At 47.2% G+C, this 17,815-nt stretch overlaps 1 protein-coding gene across 2 annotated transcripts; it reads right to left on the bottom strand.

Moving 5' to 3' along the window:
- Positions 1–9,949: 9,949 nt before the first annotated feature.
- pxdc1b (PX domain containing 1b) lies at positions 9,950–17,815 on the bottom strand. Of its 2 annotated transcripts, XM_057323384.1 has the most exons (6): positions 17,408–17,810; positions 16,901–17,259; positions 12,353–12,444; positions 12,087–12,204; positions 11,860–11,971; positions 9,950–11,258 (listed from the first exon to the last, which is right to left on the bottom strand). In XM_057323384.1, the coding sequence occupies exons 2-6, from the start codon at positions 17,148–17,150 to the stop codon at positions 11,129–11,131; spliced, it is 702 nt and encodes a 233-aa protein (XP_057179367.1). In that variant the 5' UTR covers positions 17,151–17,259; positions 17,408–17,810; the 3' UTR covers positions 9,950–11,128. The 2 variants fall into 2 exon arrangements, with proteins under 2 accessions (XP_057179367.1, XP_057179368.1); XM_057323385.1 differs by having other exon boundaries at positions 11,860–11,932; positions 16,901–17,815.

The following is a 17,815-nucleotide window of genomic DNA, read 5'->3' as shown; positions in this document are numbered from 1 at the left end:
ATTAAATCGTCTTGGTTACAGATGTAACCTCAGTTCCCTGATGGAGGGAACAAGACGTTGTGCCGAGAGGTCTGGCCTGGGATGCCATAACGTGCCCTTCCCCTGCGAATGAAGGTCCTTCGTCATGGGAATCGGCCAGGGGGGAGTTGTTGTCAGAAGCACCAGCTCTGAAAACCAAGTCTGGTTGGGCCAATAAGGTGCAACTAGTAACACTTGATGCTCCTCTTCCCTGACCTTGCACAGGGTCTGTGCAATGAGGCTCACTGGGGGTAAGGCGTACTTCCGCTTGTCCCGTGGCAAGCTGTGCGCTAGGGCATCCGTGCCGAGGGGACGCTCGGTCAGGGAGTACCAAAGCGGGCAATGGGTGGAGTCCGGGGAGGAAAACAGGTCCACCTGCGCCAGGCCGAACCGCTCCCATATGAGCCGGACTGCGCGGGGATGGAGTCGCCACTCTCCGCGAGGTGTCGACTGACGAGAAAGCACGTCGGCTGTCTGGTTCAGGTTGCCTGGGATGTGTGTGGCTCGCAGGGAGCTGATCACCTGCTGACTCCAGAGGAGGAGGCGTCGGGCGAGTCGTGCTAACTGCCGTGAGTGAATGCCACCCTGACGATTGATATACGCCACGGCAGTTGTGCTGTCCGACCGGACCAGCACATGCTTGCCCTGCACGAGAGGCTGCAGCCTCTTCAGTGCAAGTAGCACAGCCAACAACTCTAGGCAGTTGATATGCCAACGCAGGGGGGGGCCCGTCCACCGCCCCAACACTGCGTGCCTGTTGCACACGGCACCCCAACCCTGCAGGGAGGCATCCCAAAGGGGACCCCTGTCCGCAAGAAGGTCATGGAGACCAGGGGGTTAGGGTGTGTCGGCAGAAAAGCGTGTGACGTGCCTTGACACCTGCCCTAGGGGGACCCCTGTCCGCAAAAAGGTTATTGAAGACCAGGGGGTCAGGGTGCGTCGGCAGAAAGGCGTGATGACCATACGCCTGCTGCCGGTGTGCCACGCTCTCCAGGGATCCCAACTCTGTAGCCAGTGCTGGAGCAGTCGCATGTGCATCAACCCGAGGGGGACCACCCCCGCCGAGGACACCATGTGCCCCAGGAGCCTCTGAAATAGTTTCAGGGGGACCGCTGGCTGCCTGAAGAGGTTCAGGCAGTTCAGCACTGACTGTGCACGCTCGGTAGTTAACCGTGCTGTCATGGAGACAGAGTCGAGTTCCATATCGAGAAAGAGGATGCTCTGCCTGGGGGAGAGCTTGCTCTTTTCCCAGTTGACCTGTAGCCCCAAACGATCTAGATGCCGGAGCACCAGGTCCCTGTGTGTACACAACAGATCTCGCGAGTGCGCCAAGATGAGCCAGTCATCGAGATAGTTCAGTACCTGCACACCTCTTTCCCTGAGGGGAAGGAGGGCGGCTTCCACGATCTTCGTGAAGACTCGTGGAGACAGGGACAGACCGAAGTAGAGAACCCTGTACTGATATGCCCACCCCTCGAAAACGAACCATAGGAACGGGCAATGCCAAGGGAGGATCGAGACATGAAAGTACGCGTCCTTCAGGTCGATTGCCATGAACCAATCCTGACATCTGACAGACGTCAAGATGTGCCTCTGCGTGATCATCCTGAACGGCAGCTTGTGTAGGTGCTTGTTCAGGGCACGCAGATCTAGGATGGGGTGCAGCCCCCCGCTTTTCTTTGGGACAATGAAGTACGGGCTGTAAAACCCACTGAACATCTCGGCTGGAGGGACGGGCTCGATCGCTTCCTTCGCCAGAAGGGTGGTGACCTCGGCCCGAAGCACGGGCGCATCCCTGCCTCTGACTGAGGTAGAGAGGATGCCCCGGAACTTGGGCGGGCTTCTGGCGAACTGGATCGTGTAGCCGAGACGGATCGTCTTCCCTAGCCACTGTGACGGTCTGGGCAGCTGAAGCCAGGCTCCCAGGAACCGAGACAGGGGGACCTGGGCTCGACCCCCCAAGGGAGGGAGCTCCGAGGAATCGTCATTATTGGATGCCAAAAAGTCAGCCTCCGATGCTGCAATCGACATCTCATCTTCGTCATGCACTTCCGAGTACGTGGCCGAGGAACAAGACGGGGTAGGACCGTCCCCCAAGAGACAGTGTTCTGTGCTGCTCTGTGCAGCCAACAACAGAACACTTAGCATGCTTTGCTCTGCTTTGCTTACTTTTGCCATGGTGTCGGAACTAATTCACATATGTCACTTGCGAAAACAAAAATGGCGGCAGCGCCATGGGTGGACACGTTCATAAAAAGGGGGCGGTAATATTATAACAAGAATGACTACCTACGTCAGAAAGCGAGCGTTTTCTCACAGGCTTGCAGAAATAGGCTCACGTAAACAAAGTTACTGGATTGTCATTTTTCACGTTTTCTGAGTTGGTAGATGCACCAGACACCCGATTATAGCACTTAAACATTGAAAAAGTCAGATTTTCATGAAATGTCCCCTTTAAAGAAGTATGGTACAAGCCAATAATCTATTCGAGAATGTCTTGACAGATCCTTCTTACCCCACGTATATGACTTAATATTTACAAATTTCTCCCTCCAAATATCAATTAAACCAAATTTTTCCATAAACATTTAAAAATTTGAATTTAGAGAAGCAGATTGTTTAGGTGGAAATCGTCTTGGTTACGGATGTAACGTCTCGGTTATTTTTGTAACCTCGGTTCCCTGAAGGAGGGAACGAGACGTTGTGTCGAACTGACAGATGGGGTTCGTCCCTGAGAACCAATTGCTTCTGACTTCTTAGAAAAGGCCAATGAAAATTGGCGAATGAAATTTGCATGCCGGACTCCGCCCCCAGATAGCCGGGTATAAAAGGGAGACGGCGTGCCTCATTCATTCACCTTAGTTCTGAGGAGCGTGAGACCTCTCACGACTGCTGCAGAGGACAGCACGTGTTGTGGCAAGAGGACACAATGTCTCGTTCCCTCCATCAGGGAACCGAGGTTACAAACGTAACCGAGACGTTCCCTTTCTGTCGGTCTCTCGACATTGTGTCGAACCGACAGATGGGGTTCCAATGGAAAACGCCATAACACTGTGCCCTGTCACAATCTCAACGAAGCGACGGTGACTGGCATGGGCGTGTCAGCCGTGAGCGCTACCGCGAAATTGTAACCTACCAGTGGGTAGGTAAGGGGTCCCAGAGCTTTCTTGAAAGGTGGGAAGGCCCCTACCTTCGGCCTCACAGGCGGCGGCCTTGTTTCTCTAACAGCGAGAAGCCGCCCGGAACCGTAAGGCCACTGGGTAAGCGCTACTTTCTCAAGTGGGGGATGCGCTACAGAGACCACATCCTACCGCAGGGAGGAGTCTAGTGCAGATACCAACATGGTCTCACCGATGGGGGAGAACTCATGGGAAGAAAGAGCGGTTGAAGAGAAAACCGCGAGGTGGAGGTCCACCTAAGGAGGTCATGGGTTACCAAGGTGGGAACCAGCATGAGGATACATCTGACGGAACCGCCCTACTGGGGGGTTGCAACGTCTGGTAGCACTAGGTCCGGTTAGAGCTATGTTACGAATAACTCCGGAGATACCCGGCCTAAGGGGCAGGGCTGCTCTGCCCAGCCCGCCCGCAGGAGGTGCTTGCTAGTGATGGATGGAGTGCCTGTTCTTCACCCAGTGGGGGAAGAAGGGAGGCTAGTAGTACGCTGACCCCCTTAGGAGAAAGGGGGGGAGGTACTGTCATAGGCGTACACCCTACCGGCCGCCGTCTTGCCTGATGCCTGCAAGACTCGAGCCGATACCGGTTTTACGCGGAGGCTGTAGGACCTTGCGAAGGTGATGGGTGTAGCCCAACCCTGCAGCTCTGCAGATGTCTGCCAGAGAGGGCCTCGAGCCAGTGCCCACGAGGAGGCTGTACTCCGTGTGGAGAGAGCTCTCACCCAGTGGGCGTAGGCGATCTTAGGACAGGTACGCCATAGTGACGGCGTCCATGATCCAGTGCACCAATCTCTGTTTGAGACAGCCCTCCCTGCTGATCTCCGAAACAGACAAAGAGCTGCTCAGAGCTTCTGCGGCTCTGCGTGCGGTCCAAGATTGAGGCGCAATGCACGTAATGGACACAACACGGATCGGGGTTGGGTCTTCCTCCCCGGTGGGGAGCACGCTGTAATTCACTGGTGTCTCGGAGTGAACTTCACGTCGCGGTTCAGGGTGATCCGCCCATCTGAATTGGGACACGGAGAATGCTTGTAGGTCCGCTACCCTTTTGAGCGTCCTCCCGAGAGCCGTCTTCATCGATGAAGTGAGAAAGAGCGGCATCTCCAAGGGGCTCCAGGACCGCATCAAGGTCGTAAGAGGGTAACGGAGCATGGGTGAGGTGGTAGCCATCTCCCGCGCCCCTTAGGAACCAAATGATCAGGTTGTGCTGTCCTAGAGACTACCAGCAAACTGGGTCGTGATGAGCGGCAACAGCGGCTACATACACGTTCAGTTGTGGAAGGGGAGAGATTATTCTGAGTCTCTGGAAGGACCGCAACCCACTTGATCAAGCAACTCCGCGGGTCTTCTCTCAGAGAAGAGCACCAGGATGAGAAGAGGCACCACTAAGGCGATATGTCACCTAGTGGCCAGGGCCCTAGCCTGAGTAGTGGTCTAACTGCCGCAGGGGTAGGCCACTCAGGATCTTCCTCGTTCCGTCCAGGGGCCAGACATGGAGGTCTCCAGAGGTCTAGCCCGTGATGCCATAACGTGCCCTTCCCCTGGGAAAGCAGGTCCTTCGTCAGGGGAATCGGCCAGGGGGAGCTGTCGTCAAGAGCATTAGCTCCGAGAACCAAGTCCGAGTTGGGCCAGTATGGCGCAACTAGTACACTTGATGCTCCTCTTCCCTGACCTTGCACAGGGTCTGTGCAGTGAGGCTCACTGGGAAAGACGTACTTCCGCTTGTCCCACGGCCAGCTGTGCGCTAGAGCATCCGTGCCGAGGCAGGGAGTACCTTAGCGGGAATGGGTGGTGTCCAGGGAGGCGAAGGGGTCTACCTGAGGCCCGCCCGACTGTACCCAATGAGCTGGCTAGCGGGGGGTGAGTCGCCACTCTCCGCGAGGCGTAACTGACGAGAGAGCGCATCGGCTGTCTGGTTCAGGTCGCCTGGGATATGTGTGGCCCGATGCACCTGCGACTCCACAGGAGGAGGCGTCGGGCGAGTCGTGTTAGCTGCCATAGCGAACGCCACCCTGGCGGCGTTTATTACGCTATGGAGTGTGCTATCCGACCGGACCAGCACGTGCTTGTCCATGCACGAGAGGTTAGTAGCCCCTCAATGCAAGTAGCACATACCAACAACTCTAGGCAGTTGATAATGCCTTGCAGGCGGGGGCCCATCCACGCCCCGACACTGCGTTGCCCGTTGCACACGGCACCCCAACCTTGCGGGAGGCATCCCAAAGGGGACCCCTGTCCGCAAGAAGGTCATGGAGACCAGGGGGTTAGGGTGTGTCGGCAGAAAAGCGTGTGACCATACGCCTGCTGCCGGTGTGCCACGCTCTCCAAGGAACTTGACTCTGCAGCCAGTGTTGGAGCAGTCGTATGTGCATCGACCCGAGGGGGACCACCCCCGCCGAGGATGCCATGTATCCCAGGAGCCTCTTGTTACAGGGGGACCGCTGACTGTCTGATCTTCAGGCAGTTCAACACTGATCGGGCGTGCTAGTCAGTCGCGCTGCCTCTGGGAGGCCGCGAGGGTGCGGCTTCCTCTCGCGGGTCTCGCGCCCCCCCCGGGGGGTGAGCGGGGCCGCTTGTGAGGACAGAGTCGAGTTCCATACTGAGAAAGAGGATGCTCTGCACCGGGGAGAGCTTGCTCTCTTCTCAGTTGACCTGTAGCCCCACCGATCTAGGTGCCGGAGCACCAGGTCCCTGTGTGTACACAACAGATCTCGAGAGTGTGCCAAAACTGAGCCAGTCGTCGAGATAGTTAGTACCCGCACACCCCTTCCCTACGGGGAAGGAGGGCGGCTTCCACGACCTTCGTAAAGACTAGTGGAGACAGGGACAGACCGAAGGGGAGCACCCTGTACTGATATGCTCTCCCTGAACGTGAACCGTCGGAACGGCCGATGTCGAGGGAGGATCGAGACATGAAGACGTGTCCTTCAGGTCGACTGGCATGAACCGGTCCTGACACCTGACGGACGTCAGGATGGCTTCTGCGTGATCAACCTGAGAAGGCAGCTATAGTGTAGGTGCCTGTTCAGAACACACAGACCCAAGATAGGGCGCAACCCCCGCCTTTCTTGGGGACAATGAAGTACAGGCTGTAAAACCCAGTTGAACATCTCGGCTGGTGAGACGGGGCTCGATCACTCCCTTCACCAGAAGGGTGGCGACCTCGGCCCGAAGTACGGGAACATCCTAGCCTCTGACTGAGGTATATCGGATGCTGAACTTGGCGGGCGTGAGGCGACTGGATCGCGTAGCCGAGACGGATCTCTTCCCTAGCCAGCTCTGACAGCCTGGGAAGCCGGACAGGCTCCCAGAATGAGACGGGGACTAAGGTACGATCTTTTTCATCGTCCCCCCGGGGGGTGGTTCGATGGCTAGCAGTACGGATTCCTTGCCGGGGGAGGTCCCCCGGGGAGGAGATCGGCTCTGCTGTTTTTCCTGCCTGGCGACTGCGCAGCTCAACGCACTGTCTGACTGAGAGTGCTGAGGGCTGGTGTTTATACTCGACATTGCGCTTCGCCATGACGCAACGTCGAGTTTGCCGTTCACCGTCGTGCAGAAGTGGGCGCTAGCCCCGGGGGGGCCAGCAGATGGAGAGACGGGGCAGGATCCGTCCCTATCCGACTACCCAGCGATGCTGCTGGGGTCGGGCCCAATGGTAGCCTCGATCCCCCTGAGGTTTCCCATGAGGGCCGCTTCGCCGCGGCCTGATGGGGCGATGGTCTCCTCTTCGCTGTCGCCTCCAGGGGGGGCTGCCTGAGTGGGGGGCGCCAGAGCTGGAAGGCGTCAAGAGGACCAGGGCTGCTGGGAAGCAGACAGTGCACGGGACTCGACGGCCGAGGCGCCGAGTTGCGGCACGGAGGACTGCTTCTTACTGTCGAGAACCCTCCGGGGGAGGCCGCGTGCGGGTCTCGCGCCCGCCCCCGACGGGCGGGGGGTGAGCGGGGCCGCTGCGGCTCGACAGTAACACCAACCAGCCCCCCCTTGCGAGACGGGTGCGTCGAGAAAGCGGACCTTCTCGGCGTTACTCATCTGCGCAAGGATCGGCCAGAGGAGTTTCTCATGGACCACAAGTGTGGACATCGTCCGACCCAGGGCCCGCGTGGTCACCTTGGTCACCCGTAGAGCGAGGTCAGTGGCGGCGCGGAGTTCCTGCATAAGTGCTGGGTCAGTCTTACCCTCGTGGAGCTCTCTCAACGCCTTGGCCTGGCAGGAGCCATAGCGTGGAGAGAGGAGGCAGCTTGGTCCGCCGCAATGTAAGCTCTCGACACCAGAGATGCCGAGACCCCACATGCTTTGGACGGGAGTCTAGGTCGAGCCCCCCCAGGTGGCCACCGCCTACGGGCATGAGTGCACCGTGGCGGCATACTCCACCTGGGGGACAACGACGTATCCTCCAGCTGTCTCAACTCAGGGAGAGAGGGTGACAGAACTTTGTTTGACGTGAAACGTGCCGGGAAGGGGCGTTCCAGGTCTTCAAAGTTCCTCATGCACTTCCGGTAAACACGGCACTGGGGGCGGGCCGGCTTGGAGCCGCGCTCAAACCCGAGGCGCCATGTAGCCAGCCGCGACGCCGGGAGAGGCAGTGCGGGCACTGCAACCCAACACTCACGGCGGCCCGGGAAAGCATGGCCGACATCTCGACATCCGCTTTTTCCTGGGCTCGACCCCCCGAGGGAGGGAGCCCGAGAATCGTCGGAGTCGGATGGCAGTACGTCACCCCCCGATGCTGCAAGAGACTCTCATCATCACGCATCGTGTCCGAATACGTGATTGAGGAATAAGACGGCGGACCGTCTTTGGGGAACGGTCAGACGAGCGAAACGAGGTGTGAACGGTCCGTGAGCCGTGGCTGGCGGATTATCGCTCACAGTAATCCTCATCTCACCCTCGCTGTTTGCCTAGCGGACGGCAGGGCCGTAGTCCTGCCGCCACGGAACGGGGAGCAAACGAGGTGGTGGCTGAGTCCGTGGGACACAGCCACCTGTAACGCAACGTCTGAATCGTCACCGCCCGCAGTGCGGGCAGGACGTATCCACAACGTCTGCCCCAGCGTACTGGAAGCAGGCATTGTGTCCGTCCCCCTCCTCGATGAGTGTGTTGCACCCATGAGAACAGCGGGACAAGCCACGCTGGAGAAATTTGCTCTTTTAGAAAAGGAAATTTGCTCGAACACCTCCGGAACTGCCGAGACGCCCAGGGGAGAGTCACTGCAGGAAGGGACCGTCCGCTGTCCACGTCGTAGATTCCAGCAGAAAGAATGATCACCAGATCGTAGAGAAGCTCATCAGATGCGTAGGCTCTGAAGAACAAAAGGTGAATGAATGAGCAGCCGGCTTCCCTCTTATACCCGGACATCCGGGGAGGAGCCCGCATGCAAATTTCATTCGCCAATTTTCATTGGCCTTTTCTAAATATCAGAAGATGATAGGTTCTCAAGACAAACCCCATTCTGTCGGTTCGACACAACGTCGAGAGACCGACAGAAAGGGAACCGAGCTTTATGAAGGAGAAAAACACTCAATATACACAATATACACAAACTCTGCATTAATTACATATACAAGCTTTAATGGCAAGTTATCCATAAATTATTTAATGTAATTCCTATTAGATTTATCTGTAAGATGTAATACTCTCAATAGTAATAATGTGGTGTGCTCCTGTCTCTTTAATACTGTATTTATGCTGCATCCTATATGTGCTTATAATATGAGGGGCAGTCTGAAAACGTACAACAATGTATACAAAAATGATCAAAAATAACATTAAACGCTTGTGTCTGACACTGATGTCTTGAGTAATGAGTCTTAAAATGCAACCAGAGGTCAAAGGAATAATATACGACTAGATATAAAACCAGTCCATGATTATAATATATAACAATGCAAAAATAAAATTATTTCTACCAGACTATGGCATCAATGCTTCCGTTCATTTGCATGTTGAAAAAATATATAAATATAAAAAAATATTTACTTAGTCTGATCCAGTGTTGGGTGTAACTAGTTAGTAAGTAATTAGTTACTATAATTTAATTACTTATCCCTTGAAAAAGTAAAGTAAGGGATAACATAATAATTTAACATATAACAATTTAATTACAGTTACTTCTGGTGTAATTAAACTAAATACTTTGTGTAATATATGTGTGTGCAATAGTGGAATTGACATCAAAAGTATAACTTTAAAACCTGTGATATAATGTATAATTCTCATGTTTGTAATTCTCAGTTAATAATACTACTTTATGTAGTTTTATATTATTTATTTGAACAAATTAAAAGAGCCGTTTCATGTCTATCCTAATCAAGGCTGATAGGATATAGAAAGTAATTAGTAATAAGTAATAAAATACTTTTTGGAGAGAGTAATTTGTACAGTAATCTAATTACACTATTGAATATGTAATTAGTAACTAGTAATTAATTACTTTTTCATAGTAACTTGCCCAACACTGGTCTGATCTAATTTAAAATATGTTTGTATGCTGTAGAGGTCATACAAATTGGAAGGATTAGAAAAGGTCTGAAATTTTTAAATAAAAAAAAGAGCAAAACCTTCCCACGGGCAGCAGAATGAACATGACTGCATTACAAAGTAGTGTGTGTTTGTGCAACTGTATGTGTGGACTGGGAGCCGTTTGCCAAGTGAGTGTGTTTGTCCTTTGTATTCAAAAGAAAAAAGGGAAAGTATTCTTCACAGTCCATCTGCATAGAAAAGACCCTCTGAAAAAAAATCTGACATCTCAGGCAATGATCTCATGGCTGGCATTTATGAGACGTCAGAAAAAATATATATACATAATTTAGCACGTGCCATGCAATGTTCACTGTCAGTGGCAGTCACAAGTAAACAAGATCACACCTTCATGAACACTTTGGTACATAGATAAGTCAACATGAATTTAAAAAAATACACAGACACAAGTTGTGCTTGGTTCTACAAAATGGGCATTTGTTTTCTTAGAATAAAGATGCTGCTTGTTTGAGTGGCGAGCTAACCCCGGGGGGCTCGCTCAGGACTGCACCCCCCCTCCCCTCAGTGAGATGGAGCTGTTGCATAGTGAAGAGAGACCTTTGGATGCCTTCCAAACAACACTTTCTCCTTGTCTGAGTGATTCAAGCTACAGCTTTGAGCTAAACCCACAAAGCTGGAAAGATTTTAATTTTGCAAATTCACATGTTTTGCAGAAATGGTTGTTATGATTAGTACAACAGTGGATTGTGATTTGCATTTTAATATGAAAAGTAATTCGTACAGTTCAACAGAACAAATCTGACCAGAAAACAATGGAGAATCCAAAATTTAAGATCTGAGGGTTTTAATGCAAAGTTTAATAACGGTCACTGAAAAACGTATTGATCTCCTGAAGATTGGGATGTGCCTCTTTAAATGCCTATTGTGAAAGAGACCTCTGCTCAAAAACATCTGTGCCTGTGTCAATCCACATTATAAGTTCTGATACGTTTCATTACAATTGCAATAGTCTTCTTTTGCAATGAGCATTTGAAAAAAGAACATCCATCTCCATCACCAGATTGTCAGAAAATTTTTAAGCATGTTTTCCTGGAATCAGTCCTCGAAAAAACAGCAAGATGAATTCCTAAAACAGTCAATGCAGCCCAGACTTCCAAAAAAAAGGCTCTTCTCAAATCTGTACACCAAGAATAGCACCATTCTTCCTTATATTTTCTGCTTGTTCCTATTATGTTTTTTGATCAGCAGCATGACTGTGTTAAACATTGAGGCACGTGGGTGATTACAGTATCACTGTGGGCTCAGGCCAGCCAATCAGAATAGAAGCAGCCAGGAAGTTGTTGAAGTGGTTATCTCTGCATTTGGCCATCCTGTCATGATAAAGACTGCTGCAGCATAAGCGTCTAAACAGGGCATCTGCATACATGTGGAATTTCTGTACACCTCCTGTAAGTACAGTCACTCCAGGATGTCTGTTTCAAAGGGAACAAGGTGATAGTAAGACAGGTTGGTGACGTAGGCTTCTGGATCATCATCGCTCAGGTCTTGGTCCACAGGATCCAGAGATTCTCTTCCGTCCTCATCATACCTAAATTGAGAAAGAAAAAGGAAATTAGTCATCTTGACAGCTGAGCTGTTGACCTAGAGAAAGTAAAGTGTGAGGAGCAATGACATGAGTCACTAGGTTTTTAAACATAGCAAATATATGAATCTGAGCCCTTTATTTGGGCATAACACTAACAGCAAGAGTCATGCCAAAGACGATGACATAACAGGTCCAGAAACAATACAAACAGTGATTATGGCTTGCAAGTGTCTAAAATGTAGGTTGTTTTTCAGCTATAATGAGAATATGACTTTGCATGATTCATTGGTCAGTTGTCAACAGTGTACATCAGTATTAATGTGGAAATAATGTCATCAGGCTCTAAGAGGGAAGGTCTTGAGCTTCATTCCACAACTTCCTTCTCACACCCATGGAAGGAAATACCACTTCCTGTGTGTGACAGAGCACCGTGTACTCAAGGAAAACAACACCGTAAACCTACTATCAGTGGATTATGTAAAAATCAATTGTGCTAATGTAATCAAGGGTCTCCTATGACAAAGCTGTATTAAAATAAATCTTTTATTTTAATTATACTCAGAGTTTAGACTGGTTTGAGGCAGAGGGAACGTCAGATACATACGAATGCTGGGCTGAGTCAGTGGAGGAAGGTCTCTCTTTGTCCAGGGGAACGCTCTCATCAAACACAATGGTCTCTGTGTTGGCCAAGCAAAACCCATTAGACCTCATGATCTCTGTGAAAATATCAAGCGAGCTGTCAGAATTCAAATATTCAATAAAACAAAGCTCGCTTTCTCGGTTTCATAAAGAAGAGACAATTATAAAATATAGAAAAATAATAACCCCCACCTGAAATGTTTACGAGACTCTGAAAGCACGGCTGAATCTTGTGAACGTTGTCATTTCTTAGGACCTGATCAAGCGGCGAACGTTCAAAAAATGTCAAAACAACCTCTGACCTAGAAAACTGAGAAATATATTGATTTAGTACACAACATGTGACGAGACTCCCAATAACTATGCAACTAAACTGATCTGTTAGTTGGACAAGGCCAATATAAGTAAACAAACAGAACATCTGTAATTCATTATTCAAGTGCAGTTGAGTCTCTCACCTTCCAGGGCATGTTAATGGCGTTCTTCAACAGCCTCTCCACTTCATTTAGCTTGGTCTCAATGTCTCTCGCTTCTTTGATCTTCACAAGCCCTACAAAGCGCAAACATATCAGGATAAACAACAGCATATTTTTTAAGTACCTTCACCAGCAGTTAGCCTTTAACAGTTTAATGTGCAGTCTTAATGAAATGTGGCGCTCTGACTAATGGGAATACAGAACCATAATGATTTTACCTCTTCTTTTACAACCATAACAATTACTGTGCAGTCTGTGTGTGATAATATCCCCTGCCAGCCAACACCTAAATCTTTGCAGTATAATAAAAAGCACACCCCTAAAATCACATTTATGTTGAATTTTACAAGGGGGGTTTACCTTTATCTGACCCCATAAAACATGTGAGGCAACACGGCAATACAAATCCTGTCTGGTTTGGCAAAAGGTCGGCTTAAATGTTAAATAAGCTGACCATCTTACAAAGGTCTTAACCTTTCTGTTAACAATACTCAATTTAGTTTGTTACATTCCTGTCATTATGACATAGGTATTCTTTTTAGGGAACATGATTCAAGCCGACCCGAGGGCAATGGAAGTGTTTTAGCATTGTGAAACAAAAACACAGCTGTTTCTACAGTTTGCTATGCAATTTTGTTATTGTATCAGAACAGCAACATTTATAATTCTCAAAACTCAAACCCAACTTTTCTGACTATGGATCTATGTAGTTGTTCATCAACACAACCTTTAATCATTCTGTCAAACCCAAAAGCTTTAATTATGACAATGATGTTGCTGATGACAACAGTGACCACAGTCTATGGTCACAGTCATTGTACACAACAGTCTTTTCTTCTAAGGGCTGTGAAAGATTCCACATAACTCCTCACTGATGTAATGCTTTCTATTCACTACTAATGTATCACACTGATGACATCATCCCTCAGGGCAGTATAGAGGTTTAGGTCATTAAATCATCTTTGGATCGTAACGGCTATAACAAACTTAGCCGTTTTAAAACTCCCATGATTACTGCTTTCAAACAAGCTTATGGTTGACAATCCAACATTTATCATCAATTCATCAATGTACATTGTTTAAAGGGGTCATATGGCGCGAATACGTGTTTTTCTGTGTCTTTGGTGTGTTATAAGTTGTCCATGCATGTATTAGACAAGTAAAATTGCAAAAATTAAAGTGTGGGAACAAAAGATGCATTCTATCTAAAAGCGAATGCTCACCCAGACCTGCCTGAAACACCTCGTGTAACCACACCCCCACAAATCTACATCAGTTCGTGGTATGATTTGACTAAGACCGCCCAAATGTATACAAGTTGGGGGTACCTGTCAGTACAATTGCTTTGGAACCTGATGTTCCAAATATGGTAAGAAGCGTTACATTTCCGTCACACGCTTGCAGTATTCGACCAATCACTACGCACTGGTTAACTGGCCAATCATAGCACGCCTCGCTTTTCAGAGCGTAAAAAATCTGCACGTTTCAGAGAGGCGGGGCAAAGAGGAGATACAAACATGCACAGTATGTGGAAAATACAGCATTTTTGAACCTTAAATCGTGTATACACATTGCATACATCTAAAACAAACGAAAATATTCGTTTTAGCCGTGTCATTTGACCCCTTTAAAAAAAATATTCGTTTTAGCCGTGTCATTTGACCCCTTTAAAAAAACTGCAATATTACTATTATAATACCATATATTGTATAATTTATTTGTTTGTTTGTTTATTTATTTTTCTTAATTACAGTAATCACATTCTTATTGTATGTAAAACTGCTTTGCAACAATGCAAATTTATTATTCATTTAATAATAAAAATAATAATAATAATAAAACAATAATACCAATAATAATAATTATATAATAATAATTATTATTATTATTAGAAGTTGTAGTAGTATTACCGTTATCATTATTATTGTTGTTGTTGTTGTTGTTGTTATTATTATTATTATTAGAAGAAGAAGAAGAAACGATGTCTGACTTCTGCGCTTTCCATCTGCACTGTTTGTCTGAACAGATATTAATGGTCTTCCGTTGCTCTTTCTGTCAGGATTTGCTGTGGAAGTGTCCGTTTCCTGTGTTCAGTCTATGTGGAAGCATTTAAGCACTGTTCCAGCTATTTGACCTTCAGATTTGGGGAAAGACCACACATCCAAGCCATTTCCATTTTGCCACCATTTGGTTCTAACCGTTTCCATACGGATAACAAAAGATGAACCAATGACATGCGGTGTTAACGGCTGGCCTCTCAAAACACGAACAGATGGAGGAAAACACTTTGACACCTGGTCTTTAAACATGTTCATTGATATTATCCCCTACCCAGCATTTACATTAAACAAAACCTCCACTCAATTTCAATATAATTAAACACATGCGGATGAACATTATTTGGTCAATATCGCTGTAGTTAATACTCAGCTTGATATGACTGTGATGAGTTAGGAGATAAGAGTCAAACTGTTTCACAACTGATGTTGAAAAATAAGAGAACAATCGTCTAGTCATGCTGGTCATGTTGATTTAACTGTGTAAACCATTAAAAACATGTTATCTACACAGACCCTCTGGGACTGTTGCACATTTTTGCAGCGAGTTGTCTGGCCCTGCATAGAGATTTGCTAGTGGTGCAATACAACAGTGAATTTCTTTTTTTGGTAGCAAAACAAAGACACAAGAGAGGTTTTGCTTTAGCTTCTAAACCTCGCTTTAGCAAACATCACTTGTGATTATTCTGCAGAGTAATTTTTTTTTATATATACAGTATATATGTTAATTTCAGCTCTTTCCTTGCTGCTAAATTATATTAGAATATAATGTTTTGTGTTTTAGTTATAGCAACTTCATGTGCGCCCACCTCATAGACCTCACATCCCAAACTTACATGGGTTGAGAATGTGTGTGTGTGGGCACAGGGTGCTAAATTTAGGAGGTGTCCTGAACAGTCAGCTTCAGTGATGACATAAGCCAGAGAAGGCTATATGTCTCACTTGTTGCTAACGTGCTGCTTGGTAACTAAAAAACAACGAGTGGGCCAATAGAATGAAGACAGAACCAGGTTTTTGCATGTCTAATAGGAAAGTAATGCGAAATGAACCTTGTCTGGAGAAAGCTATTATATAATTTAGAAGGTATAAAATCAAAAGATTGTTGTACAGCACTTACACTGTCAGACTCATTATAATAACATTAATAACATTTAATTCACATTAACTGTGAATTAAAATGCTGTGGTTATTTATTTCTGTGTGAGACAAAAGAAGTGGTGGCCATTGCAACCTCCCCAGAAAAGCCATTCAGAACGCAGCTTTCAAGACTAACTTCACCTCAGTGGCTACAGACCAATAAAGCTAGACATCATGAATACTTTGCCATCTGCCATGCCATTTCACCAGTCTGAAAGTTACTGAGTTCTGATCTACGAGCAGTGTCATTAACTATATTAATCTGACTGCTTGTGAGAGCATGCAAGTGCTCATCCTAACATATGAATAAGCTTAAAACTTCAAACTTACTGTGTGCCAACACACACACAGACAAACATGGAATTTAACGTGTTGCCGTTTCAAAATAACACAAACCCAACATGCATTGTGCACAACTATTTGTTGATCAGAATCAGAAAGAGCTTTAGTCCACCTCTGAACACTAATATTCAGTATGAGCGGACACTAGAGACCAGAAAACATTTATCAAACTGTTTTGTAGATGTTCGTAAGTGCCACACGGAAAAGCAGATGCAGTTTGGTCAGATGTGTCTGTTTAACATTGCAGTAACGTTACCACGCAATAGGGGGAGACATGCAGCTTACAGTACTCACCAAAAGTGAAGAATAATCACAACTATTCAATATTATTAATAAATGGAATAAAATAAAATAAAACTGAAATGTAATTTCAAGTGAATGAGGTAAGATTTATAAACAAATGTATGACAATTAGCAATGTGTAAGTATAAATCATGATTGTTGTTGTGAGAGAGTCTTACTAACTTGTTTTGGTCACTTACTAAGTGTATAAATCATTGAACAGTTTATACATGCGGGTTAACAGTTGGTTTTGATCTGTCCTACACGTAAAGTCCAAAGATGGCTGATCTATATTCATAGGACTCTGAGGTCACTGACTCATCTGTTTCAAAAGAAGAAGAGCCACGTGATAGTGGTTCATGGTTTGTGTTTTTGTATCTAGTTCACTGTAAATTATTAAGCAAGCTACATGAACCTTGTACCCAAACAACATAAAAAAATCCAGGTGGGTCATCATTACTTTAAAGACTATCAAAACATCTGGACTACAACAGAGAAGTAGATTACAATAGGGTAATTTGCGTCAATATTGTGTCAGGATATAATAAATATCAGAAATATGAAGATACCCTTATTATTTAAGTATGGTATAGCCTAGTATAATATAGTATAGCACCTATTCACCTTTTAGTGTATTCTGCCTAATTTATTTACTCTATGTATGGAGTACAGTGAAATATCGATTAGAACAGATCAACTTCATCACACCCACCTTCTATAAGAGGAGACTTGGATAAATCGCGTCTGTCCTCGGGGAAACACTCTAAAAGTCTTTTTAAAAGTCTTCCCAAATCTGAATAGCTCCTGTGGAGGTAAAGGACATTTCTGTCCGACCATTCGGTCCTTATTTCGAAGAACTCCTCTTCTTCTCCTCTTATCATGAGCCTGCGGATCCCGTTAACCCAACAATCCTTCACGAACATGTTGACCAGGGACGTGCCCTCAAAAACAGCCGATGCCATCTTACTGCGCCCTCAGTCCAGCATTCTGTGTGGGGAAGATTTTTCCTTCCGACCAACTCCAAAAACATTTAGGCAGAGGAAAGACACTCAGATTGTTTCATGGTCGAGACTGAAAAAACACGCATTAAAAGGTTTCAAAACACGTATTAATTATAAAGCATTTTGCGTTATTGTCGCAAAAAAGCCTAACGGAACCTGACAGTTTCGTAACGTCCTCAAACGGATAAGCAAGTAAAGCGCATCTCTAAGCAACTCACAAGTATTTATTCTCCTGTATTTAATATCCACCACCAGTCTTGTAGGCTATTCGAGTGGCGCACAGCTGCCAACGACGTTGCGCGTATCCAGAATTACGCAGAAAAAAGTTTTCTACAATGTCTACAACTTATAACGGACTGTCACAGTCTTCCTCTACGTCTCGATAACCGAGTCACTTTAATCCCACGTTGATGCTGTTAATCGCCAGATAACGTCCAGATATGGATCAGTAAATAACAGACGAAGTAAACAGGCCGTTGTTAGCGAGATGAAAAATACAGCGTTTCCGTCTGCAGGCAAAAGTTGAGTCTTCTACACCCCTCCTTCCCTCTCATTCCCTTCAACACAGAACACTATGCGAGGAATTCACGACTCAACAGAGAGAGAGAGAGAGAGAGAGAGAGAGA

This window comes from Triplophysa rosa, linkage group LG23, assembly GCF_024868665.1.
Source record: "Triplophysa rosa linkage group LG23, Trosa_1v2, whole genome shotgun sequence".
NCBI lineage: Eukaryota > Metazoa > Chordata > Actinopteri > Cypriniformes > Nemacheilidae > Triplophysa > Triplophysa rosa.
Note: the sequence above shows the minus strand (reverse complement) of the source record. Positions and strands in the feature narration are given on the sequence as shown.